Source organism: Apis mellifera, linkage group LG14 (genome assembly GCF_003254395.2).
Source record: "Apis mellifera strain DH4 linkage group LG14, Amel_HAv3.1, whole genome shotgun sequence".
NCBI lineage: Eukaryota > Metazoa > Arthropoda > Insecta > Hymenoptera > Apidae > Apis > Apis mellifera.
In genome coordinates this window covers 4273316-4297627 of record NC_037651.1, presented here as the reverse complement: position 1 = coordinate 4297627, position 24312 = coordinate 4273316, and the positions used below count along the sequence as shown (strand labels likewise).

Below are 24312 nucleotides of genomic sequence, written 5' to 3'. Positions count from 1 at the left end.
CTGCAATTATAATTATCAAGGTGTTTGAATGTGTAATAATAATAAATTAGGTAAAAACTAAAACTTGATGATCGTATTTGTGATAATTCTCGTTAATATATGCCCTTTCATTTTGTATTCTTATCTTTTTTCAAGACTAATTATACATTAGAAATTATTTTAATAACATTTTTTCACTTCGTATCTTTCTCTGTCAATTCTTGATATTTTAAAACTTTTCCCTTTCAACTTTTATTATTCCGATTCTTTTCTACACGTTTTGATCCAATTTCCATTCTTTTCCTGTGAATTTCTATTATCTTTCCATTAGTTCTCTTGACTTTTATACTTTTTATTATCTTTCCCTTTCCAACTTTAAACTTTTTTCAATTTATATTATGACTTTGTCATTTATCTTTCAGTTCCTATTATTTTCTTCCTATTCTTTCTTTCCTTTTAACACTTTGTCTCATTTCGATATTTCAAAACTTTTTTCCTTCCAATTTCCATTATTTAAATTTCTCCCTGTCAAATTTCTTCTATCTCTTTTCCATTAAATTTTCATATCTATAAATTTTTATTATCCTACCGTTATATCTTTTCGACTATATCACCTCTTGCACCACCACTTTTCTAATTTTAAAATTTTCTCCCAACAAAATTCCAACATTCGCATCTTAATTCAATTGTTAATTATTATTGGTTCTAAGCTATTAAAATTTTTTCTATATTACAAGTTTCAAGCTGTTTCAATATTTTGTGATCTCCTCTCTTTTCATCCCTAACTTTTTGATCGTTTAATTTTGTTTGTCTTTACTTTAGACGTAATCGTTTTGAAGTTTCAGTAGAAGAGTTTCAAGAACTTGGAGCAAGTGGAAGCGGATTAAGAAAGAAAGCGGGAAAGACGTCTTATCGATAAGTATTAAGTAGTTATCGCGCAGTTCGAAGTCGTAACTCTGCAGATCTTGTAACTCGCCATTCTATCTCTTGCAATATATCAAACGTAATAAAAAAAAAAACCTGAAAAAGCACAGATATAAATAATATATCTATATTACGAATGTATAATACAAATTAATATCCAGAAATTTTGAAGACAATTTTAAATAAATAAATATTTCAAATTAAAATACGAAACATACAATTCCATCAATATTTCATTTCTGCCAAATTTTCAAGTTGATCCAATGGACGATTGTACCAACTTCCGCTAAAATTAAATATTACAGAATATTAGAATTAAATATTTATTACAATCATTCATGCTTAAATTCCAAAACTCTAGAATCTTTATAATTAAGACAATTAAAAATTCTATATCTATACTCAAGTATATCATTTCACTTGCAATAAAATTATCCGATTTATATTTTTAAATTTCATCGCGAAACAAAGAATGAAAAAAAATAAAAAAATTGTTTCTACTCACGACAAAATTAAATCCGCAATTTCGAGAATCCAAACACCTGCCGCCACCACTAAATCTCAATCACCAATGAAAAAGACTTGTCCTAGGAAAATCTAAGAAATTTTCCAAAAAATTCGTCACGTTCGCCCCGACCGATAAAACTGGAACCTTTGGCGGCTGTGGCCGGCCAAATTGCGACAAATAAATTCTTTCCAGGCGACACGATTCACGCAATATATATATATATATCGCGGTCACACGGAAACCGATTGCCTCCCCTGTTATTGGGACTGGAGAAAATCGAGCTCGTATTGCTTTCGAGAGGCCATGGCCCCCCCTTCGCTTTGATGTTCCGCAGGGAAGAAGAACTTTTTCGGCAGAGCGTAAGGCAGAGTTCCGCGATATTGTATCGGTATCGATTCCGCCAATAAAACGTCACGTCTGGTCGGGCACGCAGCTCGCACTGGAACACGGACAAAAGCCACGTCGCTTCGGGTACCTGTTTCCATTTCGCAAAGTCAAACCAAAGTTGAACGAGGGGGGGGGAGGGAGCCAACACCTGCCTGTCGGAAATTATCGCGTTGCAAATGGCTTTTGGCAATTTATAGTTCGGGATAGGGAGGATGAAAAGTGTCGAGAGTGGGATGAGAGAGGAATGGGAAAGTTGGAAAAAGGGGATTTGGCCATTTTGAAATAAATTGGTTACAAAAATTTGGATTACTTTCACTTGATTGTTTCGGATTGAAAGTTCTTCTTCTTCTTGTCATTGATTGTAATTAATTGAGGATCCTTAACATTCGATATTCCGATGAGATTCTAATTTGTTCTGAATTGTTTTATTGTTATGGAAGCTGGTTAAAAAAGAAATGATATTAATAAGAACAAGATAAAGATGATCATAATAAAGAAATCAAAAATATTTCAGCAATTGTGAAAATCTTGGAACAAGAGAAAAGATACGAACGTGTCGTCCAAGGATAATCCCGCATGAAATTTAGGTAATAAACCCAGGTCCAGGTGGGCGTCTCTCAAAAAGATATGAATCACAATTCCCTGGGCGAAATAAGGGACATCGATCAAGCGGAGAATTCCATAGGATTCCAAAGAAATTTCTGATCCAAATTCCACGAGCTGCGAGAGGATTGCACGGCCCTCGAGAATCGAGAGGAACGAGATCGAGGTCCAGTAGTAAAGCTCGATATAAATCAGACCGATCCTTCGCTTTCGAGTTTCGACCACGTTTTACTCTCTCTCTCTCTCTCTCTCTCACTCTCACACTCTCTTTTGGGTTATCTCTCGCGTTCATCCTTTTTCTTCCCTCCACAGTGGCCGACCTGTACGCCACGGACATGTAATTACGAGCCCTTGCAGAAGAACTTCCGGCTTCCGCCGCTTTTACCTCCCCCAAGCGTGATTACCCGACGATCCACGAGGAAAGGAACGCACGAAATGAAAACGAGACCTTCGACAGCGAGGGTATCGTCTCTTTGTAAATCTTCCAAAAGTCTTTGTCTTGAAGTATCAAGAATGAAGAATACTTCGATGGTGGAGTTAATTATTATTTTTTTGTTTAATTCGAGGATTGAACGAGGCTCGAGGATCTTGCAAGGGATAGTTTGCATTTTAATTGGTTCTTTTATCTTAGATGCTTTTCGAGTGGAATTTTGAATTATTGGTTCAGAGGAGAATAAATAGTACAAGGGAAGAAAAACGTGAAAATTAAAACTTTAAGAGCGACACGTAAATTAAATTAATTCGCTCTGGAAATTAATCTCTATTGTGTAGTCGAAAATATGTACTGGCTTTGCGTAAAAATTATTACCCAACGTGTTAAAAAAATATACTATACAATACTCTTCGAAGAATTAAATTATATGTTATACGAATAATAAATTTAAGCACAGTATATTACTAAAACGCGATATGCTCGTTTAAAAACACGTTTATAAAATATTCCTTAATTTACGTTATATATCCATTAAATCCAATCCCAACGTTTTCCATATTTTAATACCCATTTCATTCGAAATCAAAAATGTATCGCCGGAATAAAGCGGGAAATCGAGCGATTAAACGCAACGTAATAACACACAAAGTCTCCAAAAAGGGAAGAGAATTACATATTCGTATCCCTCTTCTCCCTCCTTCCTCGCTGTACCTGATTAATCCATCTAATGGAAAAATTGAGTAGAGACTTTGAAACACGAGCACGGGGTAACACGAGTTAAATATTCACAGGTACAGGGAGAAAAAGTATTTTCCCCTGGCGGGTTTCGAGGGCTTTTACATTTCGATTAAAATTTCGTTCCGAATACCGGTGGATTTTCGACAACGAAATTTATATATACGTATACACAGCCACCGTGTATATTTCTTCTTTCGCGTATGCTCGCTCTATGAAATTGGCGAGCTTTCCGCGCGCTTATATCTTCGAATTCACGGCGTGGAACGTACACGGGCTTCCTGCGAAATCCGCCGGCTGGTGTACCACCACGAAAATAAGAGAAAGAATCGGGGGGAGAGGAAAATGGAGGAAACGGATCCACCGGTGTGTTCTGCATGACTTCATCACGCGTGTGTCCTCCCGCACGGTTCGAAACAACAGGGGAAATATTTCGTCGCCGATACACCCATGAAAAATTCCCGCAACCGTGACGACAATGATAAAATCGTTTCGATTTTTTTCTTCTATCGAAACGATCATTCCTCGTTTCGATTTTATTATTAGCAATTATCACGAGTCTGTTTGGATTTCTATTTTGTTCTTTCATTTGAGAGAAAGTTCTGTTTTATATATAATGATCGAATTATGTGGAAAAATAAGTAAATAGGTAATCATTATTTTAAGTAAAAATACTTTTGTATGGTTATAATATTAATAAAATATATTGTGAGAATATTTGAGAGATTAAAATAGAATTATTAATGTAAATATGTAATGGATGTATTGATTTGTTTAAATAATTGAATTAATTTTTAATCGATAAATATTCACTTTCCAATATCCTTATCTTTGGAACTGTATCGATGTGCTAGTTTATATTTGATTATCATAGTTCATACTTGACTGCACATCTAATAATTAAATATGCAAATTGATTGACTATTCGTATGTATAATATTTTTACAATATTATATATACATTATGTAGAAATATGTAGATGATTTTAATAATTCTATTTTTATATTCTATTTCATATTTTTATTTTTATGAATTTTTCAAATATTTTAATGTAACACTTATAAAAAGATCCATCAAAATTGGATCTTTGCTAATTCCAGATTTAATTTCCCATAAATACTTGACAAAATGACACTTTTAACAATTCCAATTCCAATATTCCGGATGTATTAACCCAATTCTTCTGAAGAGAGTTTTATATGGAACTAAACTATGATTCCAAACTTTCTAACTTGGCAAGAGAATAAAATTATTATAATAAAATTCTAAAAATTTTACTATTTTCTAAAAGTTTAAATCTAAAGGCAGATTTCTCTGTTTGCTCTGTCTTATCAAACGGAAGGAATCTCATGGAAAGGATTCGATAAATTGGTCGCTAATTACAGCCGAGGCAGACGAATTATTTGGTAGGAAATCGAAGGGATGTCGCGTTTTATTCTTCCGCTCGAACGACGATCCCATCCGACCGATTTTTAATCGAGCCAGCTCAGATTCATCGCGCGTTCGGGAACATCAGAGATATCCCTGAATATCCTTTTTCTCGATTTTCGTTCCTATCTTTCACGTTCCTCGTTCACGCATTAGATTCTATCCGAATAGAAAGATTCATCGATACAGATTCGTCCATTTTGTTATATTTTTTACTATTTTTTCGATCGATCGGATACCTATGATCACGGAAATGTTTAATTCCATGATGCAGTCTGGAAATAGAAAAGAAGAATTAAAAAAAGGACGTAGAATTTTTTAAAAATTCTTTGATTTGTTATAAATTCTTGTTGTTATCCATCGTTAAAATATCATGTATTTACATAGATGAATAAATAATTTTATCAATGCCTTCCTCTCTTTTTTTAATGTTATATATGATCATATTATTTATAATATTTATACTTGTTCGAATTGTTTAATAAAATTATATATCACACTCACGCGATAATTGTAATTTTTATTCTTATGTATATCATATTTATAGATTTTTTATCAATTTATGATATTTTCAATTATTTACATTACTATTTATACGTAGATTAAAAATCATTTTTCTAAATTGCATTTTTCCAGAGAGAAACTTTGTTATATTTTCTTATCACCAAACAGAATTTCTTTTGATTTTTCTAAACCATTCTATACAATATTACAGAATGATACACTTTCGTTGATCCCTGTACTTACAATTAAATGTACCAAGTTCTGAAATAGAATTTATACTTTAATTGAAAATTTTTCTATACAAAAAATGTATAGTTTTGAAACTCTTCCAATAATTATTATCACTGAAAAAAAATTGAAATATTACGCACAAAATATGTAACACTTTATCTAAATACCATAAATACACTAATAGAAAACACAGATAAACAATTTACACGTTTCCTCGGATAATCTCGAAAAATCCCTCCCTAAAGAGAAGGGAACAAAACCGGAATAACCAAGTAATCCACTTTCATCGCAAAAGCCGCCCCTATCCCATTCAAAATGTACACGTTTTTATTTAATAAAGCGATTCATCTCCCGAGGAAACAGTCTCTCGAATATTAAGAAGCCGCATCATTGGCAAAGGTTACAAACCTCCCCGAGGAACAAAGAAGCAACTTTTATATATATATACATGAATATCCGATTCCAAAGCGATTCATGAATTGTTCAGACGCGATTCTCAGTTCGGAGGATCAAGGATGTTGACTTTTCAACAGGGGTTGAAAGTGAGATTGATACACCGCTGATATTTTTCAGGATCTCCCAGGAAAAGGGAGAGGGTTGCAAACTCGATACGTGACCGGTGAACGAACGACCTTCGGATTTCGGAAAATCATCCTCCATTCTTTTTCCACCGCCTCTCTTCTGGTCTCCCCACGCGTGTGTTAATCCTATCTCGCGTGATTTTTCGCCGGATTAGAAGCGAACATTATCTTTTTGCTTTATAATTTACACTTAGATGAGATTCTTCTTCTACGAACTTCGCGTTGTTTCGAGTTGAGAAAATTCATACGAATCGTTGCTATGATTTCTTCTTGACTTTTTTTCTTTTCAAAAAAATTTGGTTTTTTCTTTCCTTTCTTCTCTTTGAAACGTCGAGGAGAACATTGGAGAAATTTGGAAAAAAAGATTGTGTTAGTGATTTAAATTAATTAGCGTTTTCGTTTCATTCGTTTGTTTAAATTGCTGAGAGAGGCAATGGAGCTTTTGGCGAAAGTCGTGGAAATTCTTCACCGTTTAATTTGGAGAAGTTCTTTTTCTTATAATTTTTTTTTTTTTTGGAACTTTCGTACGAATTGTAAGAATTTTTTTACTTTTCTGTCCTGTCCTTTTTCGAGGGATAAATTGTCGAGCCCATGAAAAGAAAATTACCGAGAAGAAGAATGGATCCTTTGCCAGGGATGAAAATAAAAAGATTTTCAAATGGCGTTAAATGTACATTAAGCTCGGTAAATTGTTCCCTCACTTTCTAATTTCAACGGATCCCAACATATTTCTTTCTTCAGCCCGATTTTTTTCTCTTTCTTTAATAGTCTATCAAGAGGTGATTATTAAAGACAGATAGAGCCAAAAGACCGTTCAAATTTTCATGCAATATCAACTTCAATTTTGAAATAACTTTTTAAACTTTTTAAACTGCTCTGTTTTTTTTTTTTTATTGTTCGTTTATCTTTCAATTTTCGAAGGGTTCCTTTGCAAAAGTTTTTCTTCTCTAAAGTTTTTACCTTTAATCTTGTTATCGCGAAAGGACGATAAGGATAAAACTTTGTACAAGTGTTTTCAAATTTTTCAACCTAAAATAATTTCACGTTTGTAATAATGAGCCGTTTAATAATATAATTTATAGAATGGCCAACTTTGCTCGACTTTGATTTCGCATGAAAGCTTACCACTGAGGAGAAATAATCCACAGGCCACCAGAGTTCTATGATCCGAATAACAATGTCCAATTAAAGCTGAAATTGTAGCGGCGAGGACTAGAGCCACAGCAGCTACTTGAAACGGTGCTGAGATCCTGAAATGAATTCGTGTGTACCATTAGTCAATTACAATTAAAACGAAAGTTACATAGGGAAATTATATTTAATTAATTTCATCCCCAATAATAAATCACGTTACAAAATTTTTAAATTTCTTATATTGCTTGACTGTTTTTCTTTTTTCTTTTTTTTTTTACATTTCACGATATTACGAGAAATATATATATATATACGTAACAAAACATGACAAATGATATAACATCATTTTTCTCTTTTTTAACGAAAAATGGTAATAACAGAACTGTTAAATTACTACTACTGTTGAATTTTTCATTTTATCTGAAATTTCTCTCTTCAGTTGTAAAATATTTTCACTGAAAACAATGTCGTGAATTATTATATACATCGGGTAGAAAATGACGTCTCTTTAAAAAAAAAAAAAAAAAGAAAAAAGAATTGAAAAATGCGAACACAAATGATTGCGCGCTTTTAAATACAATCGATATTAATAAAAGTAAATTTAAAAAAGTTTCGCACGAACGAAACACTTTATTTACTTCAAAATGTGTTTATTGATTTGGAACAATCCCTGTTGTAAATAGCGCGATGCACAATGGATATTGAAACGCGATATGAAACAAGCGACTACAATGGTTTTACCGTGTGATTGGTCGACAACGGCACACGTCGACGTTGGAATCTTGAACATCTATTGTCGCCACGTTCGCATATTTCACGTGGTTCGCGGCGGGAAGTGAAATCGGACATAGTTGTCGGCCGATTTATTTATTAGAGGCGAATCGCGTAAGAATAAAGCTGCCATTTCCATCAATCCATGCTCTAACGAAAAATTTTTCGCGATAATAATCTTTCGATCGAACGAATGATTTCGATTTATTTATTTATTTCTTTTTTTCTTTTTTTTCTTTTATCTCGATCGTTCGCTCGTGACAATTTTATTTCGTTCTCGCGAATCAAAGTCGATACAGGAAACGCGAAATTGTCACTTGATTACACGCCGTGGCCGTGTAATCCCTTCTGTTTTTAATTTAATGAAATTTAATTTTGCTGATGTTTAATTCGCGCTGTTTCCATTAAGTGAATTAAATACAAACGTTAAGCTATCACTCGATTGCTTGAAGTTGGCGATGGAAATATATATCTGCGCTGCGTAGTTAAATAAAACAAGTTTTGTGTACTTGGATTGAAAATTAAAACCGGGAATTTTTGTTAAATTAAAAGGAAAAATATATTATTTTTCCTTTTTTTTTAGCGTGTTAAATAAAATGTAATGTGTTAACGGGGTTATTAACATGTCTAGTGCATGGTTTTTAATCAACAAGTATTTTAATGAAAATTTTCTAACCCCTTTTCTTACAATATAGTTTATAAAAAATTTTATTAATTTTACTCAAATGCAAAGTATTATATAATAGTCTTTGTCTTCTTCAAAGTTGTATGCAAAAATTTGATTTAAAAAAGATATGCAACAAGTTATATTTTTTCCAGGAGAATCAAGTAGTAACAGTAAATAAAAGCGTTGACAGAATATCTATCATTGATTGAGTGCACGTGGATCCAGTTTGGACTATCATTGAAGACACATAACAAAAATAACAAATAATTATATAAATATCGTACAAAAATTCATAAAGAAATAATAAATATCGTCTCGATATTTTTTTAAAATAATTTGAAATTTTCTTTTCGAAAAAAGAAAAAAAAAGAAAAAATGAAATTTCCAAACGAGACAAGTCAATATTTGTTTCGCGCGAGAGATATCTCCTCTCGTGAAGCTCGGCGCAATTCTTTAAATGCGATCCTATTAAGCGACGAACGGCATTAAAGACTGAAATCGCATTTGCATTATTAAGCGATCAATTCGACGCAGCTCGGATCTCTACGCCACACACCTGACGCTCTTTTTCGCCGCCAATATCGACCCATTAGCTGTTTATGGACAGTGAACGAATGGTTGGGGAAAAAAAAAAAAAGAAAAAAAGAAAAAAATAAAAGAAGGAGATATAACACAGAGCAGGGATATTCCAATTTGAAACTCTTAATTGACCCATCCTGGTTGGACACGTGGTATTCTTATCTTTAAACTTCTGCACATTGCACGCGACCCATTATTTCCGCTCGATTTCGTAAGATGATGCATTTAATAATCGAGTGGTGTTATCACGAGATTCTATCATTGAGTACCTGGGAACTTCATTTTTCATCCACTTTTACGTTTCTTTGAAATATTGTGGATTGTGAAGCGATCTGAATAATTGCAAATAATTTTATATTAAAAAATTTTTCCGTGATAATCTACCTTTTATTACCTTAACTTTTTCCTTCCTTCGAAGTAATCTTACTTGTGAATAATTATAAATTTTGTATAATATTTCTATAATTTTCAAAGTAAAGTTATTATTTTCTATCCTTTGTCTTAGCTTTTTCCCTCTTTTACACGTCTCTTTGAAATAATCTGAAACGTAAAATTAATGAGAACGTTTACGAATAATTGTGATATGTTTAATTTTTATATTTTTATAAAATTGAAGTGTTCGTTGATTTCTTATTTTATATCGTTCAAAAGTGTTGGCAATTGTATTAACATTTTTACAATTGCAAATTTCGTACGTACAATCCGTACGATGTGAAATTGAAATGGTTTTTCTTTTTTCTAATAATTTTCTACCTTTTCCATTGTGCCTTTGAAATATTCTTCATTGTACCGAATTATAAAAAATGTTTTAACAATTGCAAATTTCATCGAATTTTTACATCCACGAGTTAAAACACGAAGACTATTTTATTTTATTTTATTTTTCTTTTCCTTCACATTTAAGCAAGAACATTGAAGAGCTCAATGAATTCACTCCGTGTAACCGCAAATAGCCAAAACTGTTTGCAAAAAGAAAAAAAAAAAAACTTTACCCGTTATTTCACTCTTTCAAACGGCTACAAACGATTCCAGCAAGAAGCACGATCGCCAGGAGCTAACATTCGTAATCGCAAACGCTAAAAAAAACGCTCGTTGAACGGAATTTCGCACCTCCGAACTTTTCCTGACCAATCTCTTTCTCTCTCAATAAAAAAATACCAGCAAAAAAGAAATGAAATAAAACAAGAAAGCAAAGACACTAGAAAATGATTCAACGAAAATAAGAAACAAATCGTGTATCCATTCAATCAATATATATATATATTAAAAAATGATATAACAGAAAGACACAAATATGTACGTCGCAAAAAAATGATCGATCCGCGAAAAATTTCCTCCACGCGAAAGTACGAAATCTAAATAAAAATCAACAATTTTTACAACTTTCTAATTTGAAACGATAAAATGGCAAAGAAATTTTTAAAATAGAAGAAAGGAGAGCTGCTGCCTGTCCACAGTTTTCCAGAATTGTATGAAATTTTCGCGATATTGTTCCGCGAAGCAATCGGATCGTTTTGTCGCGGATGGTTGTCGTTCCAGGTAAAATGGCCAGAGTGCAAGGGTGGCGGAGGAGGACAGTGTGTTAGGGTGGAGGGAGGAGGGGAATTTCGATACAGCGGCTGTAATACACGTATTCGTAGCTATCGGGGTAAATGGAGCATGCCGGGTAACGGCACATCTCGCTCTAAGGGGTGCTGCTTGCCGGGATACGCAATCAACTCTCCCCTCCTTCGCCTCTTCTCCCTCCCCCCTTCCCCCAGAAGCTCGAGTTTTGAACCGATGCTCGTTTCACGCGGGTCATGTCGATCAAAAATTATCCGGGGATCGGAAAAAAAAAAAAATGGTCGTTCAATCGAATTTTTTTTCTTTTTTCTTCCTTTTTTTCGGAAAATGGAGAGGAATTTGAAGAATTTGAGAAATATTCGCTGCTCGTGGAAGAATTCTTTTAACCAGCACGCGATTGTACGCGATTTCTTTTAAATGATTGCGATCGTTATAATTTGGAACATTTGATATTTGTGCAAAAAGATTCTTTTAATCATAAGTGATATAATTGTCTCTGTAATGATTACATTTAATTATTATATTTTTATAAATATAAAGATTCATGGTATTAATACCGATTAAATAAAATTAATTAATACAAACTTTATTAATTAAATGACGATCGATATGCCATATTTTCTTCTCAGAATATATTTTAAAGCGTTTAAAATACGACGATTGGAATGAAAGGTGGTTAAATTATGCCTAAAACTGGAAAAAAAATTTTATTAGTTATACCGACGATATTATTAATTCTCATTCAATCACGCGACATCGTGATTACGCGTTAATCAACCCCCACGTCTCATAAACGTCGTTTATAATGGCTCATTCTTCGTCATTCACAATGGCTGCCACATCTCGCTATAATGACACCGACGAAGCGATTGCACGCCCGTTTCATCGTCAATCTATCCATCTAATAGCCAGCATTTATTCCACTTAATGATCCCTGTTAACAATCATCAATGTTCAACGTCGAATCGTCTCGTTCTCGTTTATCTTCCCTCGTTTCAAATGTTCTGAAAAAAATAAAAAAATCTAATCGATCTAATCTAAACGATTCTCCCTTTCACGAATTGATGAACGTGTATAAATACATCGGTGAGAAAAATTTTCAATAACCGTGTCTCTTTATACATTGATCAACCAAATCAAACTGGTGGTTTTATTTGAAAATCCATTATCGTTTGCAATATATATATTCACAATATTTCGTATAAAACTTGTTCCCCAATTTTAACACAACTTATCACTCTCACTTAATATACAGTAGAAGACTTCCTTGATTAATCGTTCCATAATTCTCTACAAACGATAAAGAAAAAATGTTAGTTTAATCCAAACGAAATTTCGTTTCGAAACGATTCTTTTTAAAATAGAATGAAATAAAAATATCTGGCACAGGATTAGAAAAAAAAAAAAGAGAGAAAGAGCGAGGTAATGGAACGTTTCTTTAAGCATACCCACACATTTTTCACACATCCGTTTCAAAGTCACGTCTCTCGTAAACGCGCCGATGTGCCTCTTACTCGCATTCCCTCGGCCGTGCCACGGAAAAGGCCTTTTGTCACCGACCTATCGTGAAACCATATTCCGATACACCTTTTTATTCGAGAACTTTGCCGTGAAATCGGAAAAAAGTGCGACTAGAAACGAGTTGTTTAAGGCTCGGGTAATTGGACGAGGAATATGGCGGGAAGTTTGAACGACGTCGATTGCTCGAAGGAGGATGGGGTCACGTGGAAATATTAAACTGCGGAATTAATAACTAGTTTTTGCGGAAGCACCGTGAGATTGCACGTAGTTAGAAATATATCGGAGATTGGATGTAGATTTTTCGATCGATTTCGAATAGGAGATTGAAAGGGGTTTAATGGTTTAATGAAGTTTGATATATATTTCTGTTATATATGAGAATTAGAAATTGTAATAAAATTGCTATAATTAATGAATACCTTTATATGTATTTTTTTTCAATTAATGTATTGTAGAAAATAGAATAATTTTCACATCGATATTTTCTACGATTCAAATCTATTATTACATCAAAAAATTTGCAATGGTATATAGAAATTTCTTTTCACAGACAACTTTCCAATATTAATTACATTTCCTGATCGTATCTCGTATATTCTAAAATCAGATATATAATATTCATATAATTAATGAAATTCGAAGCCTCTTTATCGAGTTTATTTCCCCGTTTAATCATCATTCTTCTGCCCTTCGTTGATCGTCGTCCAAGCGAAACAATGTAAAATTGATTAAAACTTTTGGTCGATCGGCGGAACAGTTTTCGCAAATTTACGCCTCGTTCGTAAATTATTATTCAATTTTGTTGTTATCATGTGTCATCAGCTACCACGGCCGCTAATTACTGTCCGGTTTTAATGTTGTATTATGTTTTAACCGCGATACGTGCCCATTAAATCCAAAGGGGATGGGGGAATGTGCGTGTGCATAAAGGTACACGTTTTAACGAACAACACTACCTGGCTGGCTTTTAATTAACAACGCGTGAAATGACCCCCCGTGTCTCCGCGAGGTTATTACGCCCTCGTTTTTCGCATCGTGTGCATCCAGTGGAGAAGTTTGTTTCGACTTTTCATTTCGATTGGGATGCTTTTTGGATTGCAGATTGAACTCGAGTTACGATATGTGTTCGTGTGAAAGATTAAAATTAAATTTTGCTCCGTGATTTTTTTTAATCGGAACAATATTTTGCCATCAAAATGGTAAAGAATATTGTTCCTCCCATTTGGAATATTTCTTCATTCAAATTTCTTTCGATTCATCAATATATCGTGATAAGAATGAATATATCAGGATGAATGGAAAATTGAATTTCCTATTTTACGATATGCAGGGAATGTAATTAAACTTGACGATGCAACTTTGATACACATAATGAGACAATCTAATTGTCACTGACTCTTGTTTATGTTACCCTAAATGGGACAACTTGCGTCGTACTAAACGATCTAGCTGTTTATATATATATGGTTCTGTTGAACTTAACTTACCAAGATTCATTATGTCAAAGTGAATTCATCTCTGAACTTGTAATAATCTATTTCTAATTACACTCATTTCAAAAGTATTCACCAATTATCGAATCTTATTATACATTTTCTTAATTGCCAAAATTATACTCCTTCTATACATTCTATAATAAAATAATTTAATTCATTAACACTTTTCACGATACAATTCAATACAATCGAAAATTATTCACGAGATAATCAACATTCATCCAAAAAGAAAATACCTCCAAATTTTTTTACCACCGTTCGATTTTCAAATTTTCTTCGAACTTTCCTCTCCCATTTCTCCCAAAGATAATTCATCAATCACCACGCTGCAGTGCTTCAAAAACACTCGAACCCCTCGGTCGATATCTCACCCCAGAAATTAGTCCAACCAACGGCACCAACGCGGTATACACCCTCTAGCAATCACCACAGCCCCGATTTTACAAAGGCGTCGTCACGCCAATCACCTGCCAAAACACCCAAAACTGCGCCTTGGTATCCAACATTATTCAACCGCGACGTCATTTTCACTTGCGCATTGCACGGCTACGTTCGATCGTTCAGAAATTACGATGAAATTATTTCGAATCTGAAACAAAAATACGATAACTTTCGAACGAACGATGAAGAATAAATAAAGACACATATACCCGCGTATCACGGAGGATTAATCCGTGGAAGAAGAAGCAACGATGGATCAAAGTTAACCAAGTAGTGGAGGAGGATCAACAATTCGGTCAGTGTCCAGGTTGGTTGGCTCTCGTTAATAACGGGCCGTTGTCACGATAAATAACAATAAAACTCTATTAATGTGGTGGTGGCGCTAGTTAGCCGGAGTTGGCTGCCAGCCAGAAACATACCGGGACGGGTATTCACCCCACGGTGAGGGTGGGCCTGGCCAGGCCTCCGGGATCCAGCTGCTGTTGTTGCAACTCGCATACCTCATTGGCCGTGTGTAATGCAGCACGGTTATACAGTATTGCACAAGGGGTGGAATGGTCCCACCCTTTCTGGTTCGATCGGTGGTAAGATGCACAAGATACTGAACGCGAAATTGTGGCAATCGATTCGAATGCCTTTTGCTACCGCGGAGTGAAAGAGAATGGATGTGGATGCTGCGATGGAGACGTTGCTTGGGGAGGAAGTGAGCCTCGGGATTAGATCTTACTGGGTTCAGTTTGGAGTATGATAGACCTGTGTTTGGTGAGATAATGTTTTGCCTGCTAATAGACTAGATCGTTTAATTAGGGGTGGCTTTTTGGGTTTTGTATAAGTCAAGGTGGTTAAAAAGATTGAAAGAAATGTAGGAAGTAAGGCATCGTAGATTGCAACGTAGTTGCAATCTACGTTGGATAACGATATTGATTAATTTTATGGGGGTGAAAATATTATTTAGTTAATCGAATTTAACTAAACGATAATTGAAAATATTCTAATCATGATTTTATCCATATCATGTAACTGTTATATAAATGTTGCTACAATTATTTGTTATTACATGATTATTGTATCATAATTTCAATAGAATATTTTTGAAAAATAATATTTTTACTAAAATTGAATGTTACATAAATTGTGAAATATGCACACTCAAAATTTCTCTTTGAAGAATTATTAAACGTAATCTGATTTTATTCGAAATATATTAGCAATATTAAATGGAAATTATCGTTTAATAAATTAATATTTATAGAATAATAAATATCATTTGATATAGTAATGAATCACTTTCATATTGCATGAATATCATTACACGCAAAAATACATGTACCGATTAAAATATATATTGCAAATATTTTTTGTAAAAAAAATTAATCTGCAATAATTTTTTGCAACAATTTTACAAGGATCATTTCACGATTTTAAATAAACGAGCAGCTTGTTTGATGCATCTTCAATCACTAATGCATCAATTTGTCCTACGACTTTGAAATTTGATTTTCAGCTCAAAGCTAAGATGCAAAATCAAGAATATTTGCTACTTTTAGCTCTCCTTTCATTTAAGAATTCCCTTTGCTATTTAAAGATAAAAATTATCCTTGCTAAAAAACGATTTACTGAATTCCTGTTGCGTTGAAATTTAATCAAACAAATTTTATTTCGACTCTTTCTTATTTTCCCTTTCTTCTATTAAATCTTCCTTTATATAAAATATTATTTCATTCCTATAAATTTAATTTATATACGAATCATTCTGTATATTATATACATATTCGTAGTGGAAAATCAAAATTACACACACATTCATCTCATTTCAAAAATTCCAACAACTACATCTCAAAAAGAATATCACTTTTTGTAGAAACGAAGTTACGTTTTCTCAATATTCTTCTCGACGAGACAAAATATCGTAAAAATATCCTGCGAAATAAAATTACAATCGTATCCACCAAACCTCTTACACACCCTCGTAAAACATAAAACAAAATCCAATCAAGCTTTCGATCGGTCCATTTTTTTTTTCTACGTTCACCGTGGACGAAAGTTAGCTAAGGAGGGGGCGCGATTTCGCAAGACGAAATGAGGAAACGTCGATTACCACTCCCTTACCACTTTTAGCCGAGTTTATCGGGACGAAAGGTTGGAGATCGAGAGAAAACTCGAGGACGTGAAAAAGTTTCTTTCCTGGTGGGTGGCGCCGACGACAAATACCGTTTCCATCTCGATCCGATAGCAATCGAGAGGAAACAAACGCCTGTGCTCGAGCAGGCCCGTGATCTTGGACGACGGATTACTACTCCCTTTCCTTATTTCATCCCACTCGACGCTTCAGGGCTGGTTTTTTTGCGGATCCTCGTTCTTTGCGCCCCCTCTTTTCGAACTCGCTGGAAATTATTACTTTCGACGGTTTGCGTGTTTGTTTCGTCGTGTTTGATCAATCTTCGGGAAAATGAAGACCTTGCAATTAGGAAAAATATTTTATCCCTTGGATGAAAAATTAATTATCAAGAAGAAGCGAGAAGAGAAAGGAAAAATTATCAAGAATTAATTATCAAGAGAGAGAGAGAGGAAGAGAGATGAAAGTTGTTTTAATTTTTTTCAAGATTTTTGGCTTCGTTGAATCAACCCTTGTTTTTATTCTTTGAATCTATAAACGTGAATATTATAATTTAACAGGAAGATATACAACAGCTTCGAATACGGGAAGAGAAGAATGAAAATTCGATGAAAAATTGAAAAATTTTTATCCATAACATCACATTCGCCGAATTATCATTTTGTTAAAAATCTCTTTGTGATATCTATGTGGAATCAAAGGGGCGGAATCGAAATCTCTTACGATGATGATTTTGCAATTTTTCTGCATTGAATACGACCGATGTCAAAAGGTGGTGTACACGGAAAAATGAAAACTGTTGCGTTGGTTGGGCAACCACGTGAAAAGGTTTTTCTTCCGTTGTAAAAGGATAAATGTGGATGAATGTATGTGCGGGCTTGGAAAGCAGGCTTTCGAGTGCACTAAACCATTGTTCGTGCCAAAATACAGCACGCTTAAGTAAAACACATTTTAAGGAAAGTCTCGGCTTTTAAGCTCCTTGAAATTGAAGTTTCTCCCGTGCATTTTTATTTCGTCCTTGAACAAAGTTTAATGAAAATATTCAAGATTCTAAGTATTATTATAAAAAAGAGATTTCCTGTTCGTGAAAGATTTTTATTTTTTGAAAGACTGTACCCTTCTTTTTTACAAATTAAAAATCCCGTGTTAGTTTTATCAAATTTTCAAGACGATATTAAACACAAGTTAAATAAAAAAAAAAAAAGATAGATCAATGATGATAATTTATGAAATTTAGTCCTCTGCAATACGTTACAGAATCGTAATAAATCAAGTGGAATAAGATAGTCTAGACTTAAGGCTAGACTTAATGGAACAACGTCTTTGAACGATCGCTCAACCAGAATAAGATAATTCGAACAAGCAATGTCGGTCAAACGAATAAGATAATCGTAGACAACTGGTGTATGAAAATCACAATCAAACAAGTGAACCGCAGATATCTATTAAATTTTACAACTTTAATACACATTCACCAAAACCAAGTTGAATCTAACATAAAATACACATTTCGTAGAGATTTAATTATTCCATTACGATACACTTATAAAGTGCATTCATATTATTGTTAAATTATTATTTGTTTCGAATCACTGTTTATTTCTATTTTCTTTTTCTTTTTCCCTCCAAACTTTTTTCCACTAAATATAAAGCACCGCAATCTCGTTCTCATCGGCATGTACACATCGTTTCCTGGGGTCGGGAAGCGAGCTTTATTCTCTCGATACTGCAGAGAAGGGGTCGTTACAAGCGTTTCTCAATATTACATTATATATCAACCGACCTTTACACGTTTCGACTTTTAAAACTGCGGTAGCAGTTCCAGAGGAGGGGAGAGGGTGGAAGCATCGTGCGCGGGAAGATCAATGGCTCAATCTCGAGCCGCGAAGGCGCCTGCATTTTTAAACCCTGTAATCCTGTTTCTCGGGCTATGGACGAGCGAAAAGGGAAGTAACATGGTAGATAAGAAGAAGAGGGTGGGTAATTGATAAGCTTTGGTCGTTTCGAGATTAAATCGAGCGTGACGCGTGCTTTAGGCCGTTAAGTTTCTCGAGATCGAATAAAAGATCCTTCGGATTAATCTCCGGTTTCCTTCGAATTTTCTTTCAATAAAAGAGGGGGAAAAAAAATGGAAAACTTGTTTAATGCCTCTGTTTGACGAAGACGCGATAGAATTCATCGAGAAAAATGGAAAGGAAACTACGTTCTTGTGACTGAGAAAATTTTGTCGAATATGGATAAAAATATTTATGAAGATTTTTCTTTCTCGATGAAAGAAAATCTTTCCTTGTTTTCTGAAGATGGATTTCGACAAGATGAATGCATAGTATCGAAGAAATTTTTCTAAGATTATAAGGATAATGATGTATCTCGTTGAAGACAATTAGGGAAAGATGTATTTTATTATCTTTAAATATAAGTGTTTTCTTGTCAATTTTCTCATGTATTCTCTTCTATAACCATTTCTAAAAATCACCATTAAACGTCTAATAACTGACGAAAAGAAAACCATTTGCCAACGTAGCATTCATTCTTTCGAAACTCGAGATTCCATACTTGATTCGATAAAAAAAAAAAAGTCATTTTGCGAAACATCTGTGAAAAAAAAGTACGCAACGAATCTCTCAGGTAACGATGGACACAAAGAGGGAGGGTAGGGGAGGGAAATTCACTCCGACAGGCTTTCGAAACGGTGCGGCGGCCCTCATCATCGCGCACCCCTTCGAACCACGGTTTTATTTCACGGTGCACTGCACCCGCGCGGCCTTTTCCAGAGTGTATTAATGGGCTTGGATGCAAGTTATACCGGCCACGAGGCGAAATACCTATCCGTGAGCCGTTTCGAAGTGTTTATCGCTGGATTAGCAATTCTGTCGTCCGCACACCTCTCACAGTATTGAGAACAGCCTTGAGATTTAATGGAAAAAGTCGTAAGACGATTGGGGGCATCGATTCCATTCACTTTGTTTTCCTTCCATTCCTCTCCTCTTCTTTTATTATTTTCTTTTTTCTTTTTTCTTTTTTTTTTTCGATTATTCGGATATTCGGATCGAAGTTTCTTTTTGCCATGTTTGTATCGTGCGAAAGCTTTTTAGTCGGGGAAGTTTTTGTTTACTTTTGAAAAGGGGCGAAGGGGAACGAGAAGAGGGTCGAAAAGAATATTTCTTCGATAGTTTGATGGAATAAAATATATTTTTTTAATTGAAATATATGTTTGTATATTTTAAAAGAAAAATCATTTGTCCGTGGCGACGCGAAAGGGTGTAACGCTCTTATATATTGCCAGGAATTTAATTAAAATGAAAAACATTAATTCGAAGAACTGGTTTTTGTGGTGGAGGGGAATGCTTGAATTACAAAAGAGCGAAGGCATTTACATTTGATCACTTCGGTTTTAATTAAGCTAGTAAATTTCATGTCTCTCTTTTTTTAGAGTAAGAAGCTGAATTGTTCTGAAGTTGGATTAAATTCCATTTTAAATTTAATCGAAATGATGAAAAAAAAAAAAAACAGAAAATTAAGTAAAATTAAATATTTGAAAATTTATTTAAAAAAACTTCTTTTAAAATTTTTATTTTAAAAATATCCGAATTATTCAATATTGGTTTATTTTATCCATCGATGAAATAAAAACACTTCTCTATTCAAATTTCAGACCGTTGAAATATTTTTAACAGAATAAATCGATAATATATTCGCATTATCCGTACGAAATACACCTACGTCGATACCATCATTGCAACGGTTGGTAACCGACTGTAAGGAAGATTCTCGTGAAAATTCTCGAGGAGATAAACTCGATATTTATAATCTGAATATACATAAAATTCAGTGGTTGTCGTTGCCAAGATGCCTAGTCGAGGTTGTCGGCCGAGAGCAATGCGCTTTATTACTACTAAACAAGCCGCACTAGGCAGTATATTACTAGAGGACGGGTCTGATATATTACTAGGCAGGTCTGCCAACCCACTGGCCAATATCCATACCGAGGTCCCATCGGCGGCCAGCTCGTTGCCCCATCTCTCCCCCTCCCCCTTCTCTCAGAGCGTCGCTTTTCCTTCCAGGCCAAAACTATTAATTTTGGTTTCTCCTACGCTCTGTTCAACGGCTAATTCAATTTGCGGCTTGGTCACCATGGATCACTGGATTATACCGAATTTGTCGCCGTCTCGGCGCAATTTATCTTTGAAAAAAAAAATGTAACAGCAACTTTCTTACTGTTTCGTGATTAAAAAGTTTCAAAACTGTCTGTAATCATCGAATTTGAATCCGAGAATTCGTCTAGATATATTGAAGCAAGCTCTGAACAAGTAGAAGAATAATTATAATAGAAATGTTATAATTAATCAAGTAATTGAGACAAAGTGATATAACGCGATCATGGGCAGACGAGTAGCGAAGACTGATCGTGCATTGAAATACATCACTTAAGACACGTGGAATAGGATAGTTATGGCCGGACAAGTGGAGCAGGTCAGTCGTGATCGAACGAAATGAAGATAGCCAAATAATTCTTTCTCTATTTACACATAAAATTCTAATCCTAATCCTAAAAATGCGGATTGAACACGATTAAGAACAAAGAACATGGATTGAAACTTTTCATACTTTAAGCCAAAACTAACAGCAAGTTATTATTATTCGACCAGTGAATGCGAAACGTCGAATCCTAAAGCTAAAGCTCGATTTCGTTGAATTTCCCCCGGATTTCGTAATTGGAAGTCTTAAGAGGTTTTATTGAGAAAACGTTCTTTCATCCATTTACATTTCTCAATTATTCCACGATGCGAAATTCTCGAGTACGCGGCATCTTAATTACCGGCAAGTGGGCACCGTATAATTTAAACGCTTCAAAATTAGACTCCCTTTTTCAGTTTGAACCGCGCCAGCTTTTTCCCTTCATTTTTTTCTCCCCCCTCTTTCTGTTTCCTCGCGTTTCTCCAAGCGATCCTCTCCTCCTTCCTTCTGGCCTTCATAGAGAAATTGCAACAGAACATTCGCCCCGGTTAAACATTTTCAAAAAAACTCGTGGTGAACGCGCTCCAACCTCGCTAAGAATTTAACGAAATGCTTTCTTTAAAATCAAGCGGCAATAATCTTGGGTTCAAGATAGAAGAGGCAATTAAAATAAACCGTTGCGAGGGAAAAATATTAACGCAACTCTTTAACTTTCAGAGGGAGGAAATTTTTTCAAGATAAATAATATTTTTGTACATAATTACAACAAATTTTGCTTATCGCACAATTTCGACTGAAAACTGAAACGTTAGAGAGTCGATCAACAGTGGAAGAATTCTACACATTTCACATTATATAAATATTTCCCTAAAACATCGTAAAAAAATAAATAAATGAAATCTCCTAACTACTATATTTAAAAAAAAAAAGGAAAAGAAAATATTTAAAAGTGGAAAAACGAATACAAGGAAGAAAACACGATACATTATTCCTACATTAAAAACCTCAAAACGAAAAAACCCTTTCATGCAGTCAAAACAGATTATAAATCGATCACCGATCTTCCTACCCTCCTTAATTCTTAATTATCGTTTTATTAATTCAGGAAACCGATATGGATAGCACAAGGTATCGTGTGATACACAATTCGCGGTTCAACCGATAATTAATAACTTCTATCTTAACTCCCATCAGACATTCGATCGAATGGATTCAGGGGTGGAACGATCGGAATGCACGGGATAATAGAACGAATGCCACGGTCGAATTCTATTCTATTTACTTAAAATCACGAGTTATCGAGTAACCTCGTTCAGTTTTCCAAACTGTTTTCCACTAATTACTCGCGGGCTGATCCAGTTTATTTCGGCTCGATTACAAGGGGAATTATTATCGTGGAAATTTTTATGCAACGCCGCCGCGTGATAAACGCGATTCATTTTTCTGCCGAATAAATTGCGAGCGCGATATCTCGTGTCCCTGATGAACGGGCCAGTAACAAGTTGTTGGGCGAGTTCAAAAGCTGAAATTCCTGGTAGGTAACGATGGACGAATTTTTATTCTTTAATCTGGCTCCTATTTGCATGCGCCAATTTTTTTTTTTTTTTTTTAATCCGATTCGGGATAATTTTTCGGGGAGAACGGGAATTTGAAACTTCATAATGTCGATGTGTTAAAATTTCTACGTTCTACGATATCTTCTCGCTCGATTTGTATTTGAAGTAAGAATATTTTATTAAAAATGCGAATTTTTACGCGAAATGATTTTTTTAATTGAAGCTCCTGCGCGTTAAAATTTCATGGCGGCGCGAGTGTCATCTCGGAAATTGCGTTTTTAGGATGGAAATTCTTTTCATATTGCCAAATTGGAAAATATAAATTTTGGCGATATTTATTTAAAAAAAAAAAATGTACGCGAAGATGAATTTATAAAATAATAAAAAGTATAATACGAATGATCTAATAATTTTCTCATTCTATGATAATTGAATAAGATATTTAACATATAAATACAATATATATTTCATTTAACTTGGATTCAAAGATGAAAAAATTCTACTTTTCCGGAAAAATTCCAAAACTATCAAAATTAATCTGATTTAAAATTTTTTCTAACTAAAAAATTCAAAGTTTCAAATCAAATTAATTTTTCGAAAAAAAGAAAAAGCTTCCAACAATCTACTGCATTCAATATACCGTATCCCTTCAAAAACAAAGCGAGTTTGCTAAATTAAAAAAAAAAAAAAAAGGTAAAAATTACAAAGGCGAAAGGTTTCCTCCTTTCCAAACGATTTTTGTTCGTCGTGCAATGGAATCTCGTATCTTCCAAATTTCATAGAATTTTTATGGATCGGAATTTTTCGCGACACGGAATACAAGACACGCTCGCTTGTTCATGATAAAGTTACAGCTTCTGCAGCTGCTCGAACTCGCTTGCTATTCCGGTTTGTACGTAATCCGAGCACCGCTATGCATTTCCATTGGCCACTTGCTGCGGAGGCGTTCATCTTCCCGGAAGGTACTGAAAATGCATAGAGGCCTGGCGCGAGCTTTATTTTCGATTAAACAGAATGTTGCCTCCCTGGATGCAACTTTTTACTACGCTCCATGTCGATATCATGTTGTCGATAAGCTTCAAAGTGCATTTCATAGCACTTCTTCTTCTCCTTTCTTCCTTTTTTATTTTTTTCCAAAAAGAATTTCTATTTTAATATTTATCGTTCCATTAACCCAGATGTTCCAGTTTCAGTCGATTCTGGAAAGAAATTTACGATTAGAATTTCCTCATAGATCATTGTTTTAATACCTTCCTTCATCAACTCTTGATTAATTAAAATTCTATTTCAATAAGTATTTCGAGCATCCCTCGAAATGAAATTGAATAAACTTCATTTTAAAATATTCAACGTACGATTCGATAACGATAATCAAAATGAATCAAGGTTTAATTAATCGCGACAGCCTTCGAATAATTAATAATTCTTTTGGAAAATATGAAGAATCAGAGGATTCAGGACAAAATTTATATACGAATATCTCTAATATATATATATAGAGAGAGAAATGATTCAACCACGGATCTTTTTCCAATCTGACGTCTCTATTTTCGCGCTTGTCCCAATTACACTTAAAGGCTCGAATCCCGGCATATTTCAACTTTCCCGGAAAATGGAACGTTTCGAAATGTTCACGGCGTACGCGAGTGGCTCGACGACAAGCTGTACACCGTTTATAATATACCGGGCGAGCTCCA

At 34.3% G+C, this 24312-nt stretch overlaps 1 protein-coding gene across 4 annotated transcripts in view; it reads right to left on the bottom strand.

Annotated features, from left to right (window-relative positions):
* Positions 1–24312, bottom strand: part of LOC725033 — a 178021-nt gene that overhangs the window by 53467 nt on the left and 100242 nt on the right. For all 4 annotated transcript variants that reach the window (XM_006560179.3, XM_006560178.3, XM_001119882.5 and 1 more), the window contains one exon: positions 7439–7563. In XM_006560179.3, coding sequence (XP_006560242.1) covers positions 7439–7563 — 125 coding nt within the window. The remainder of the gene's footprint in view (positions 1–7438; positions 7564–24312) is intronic.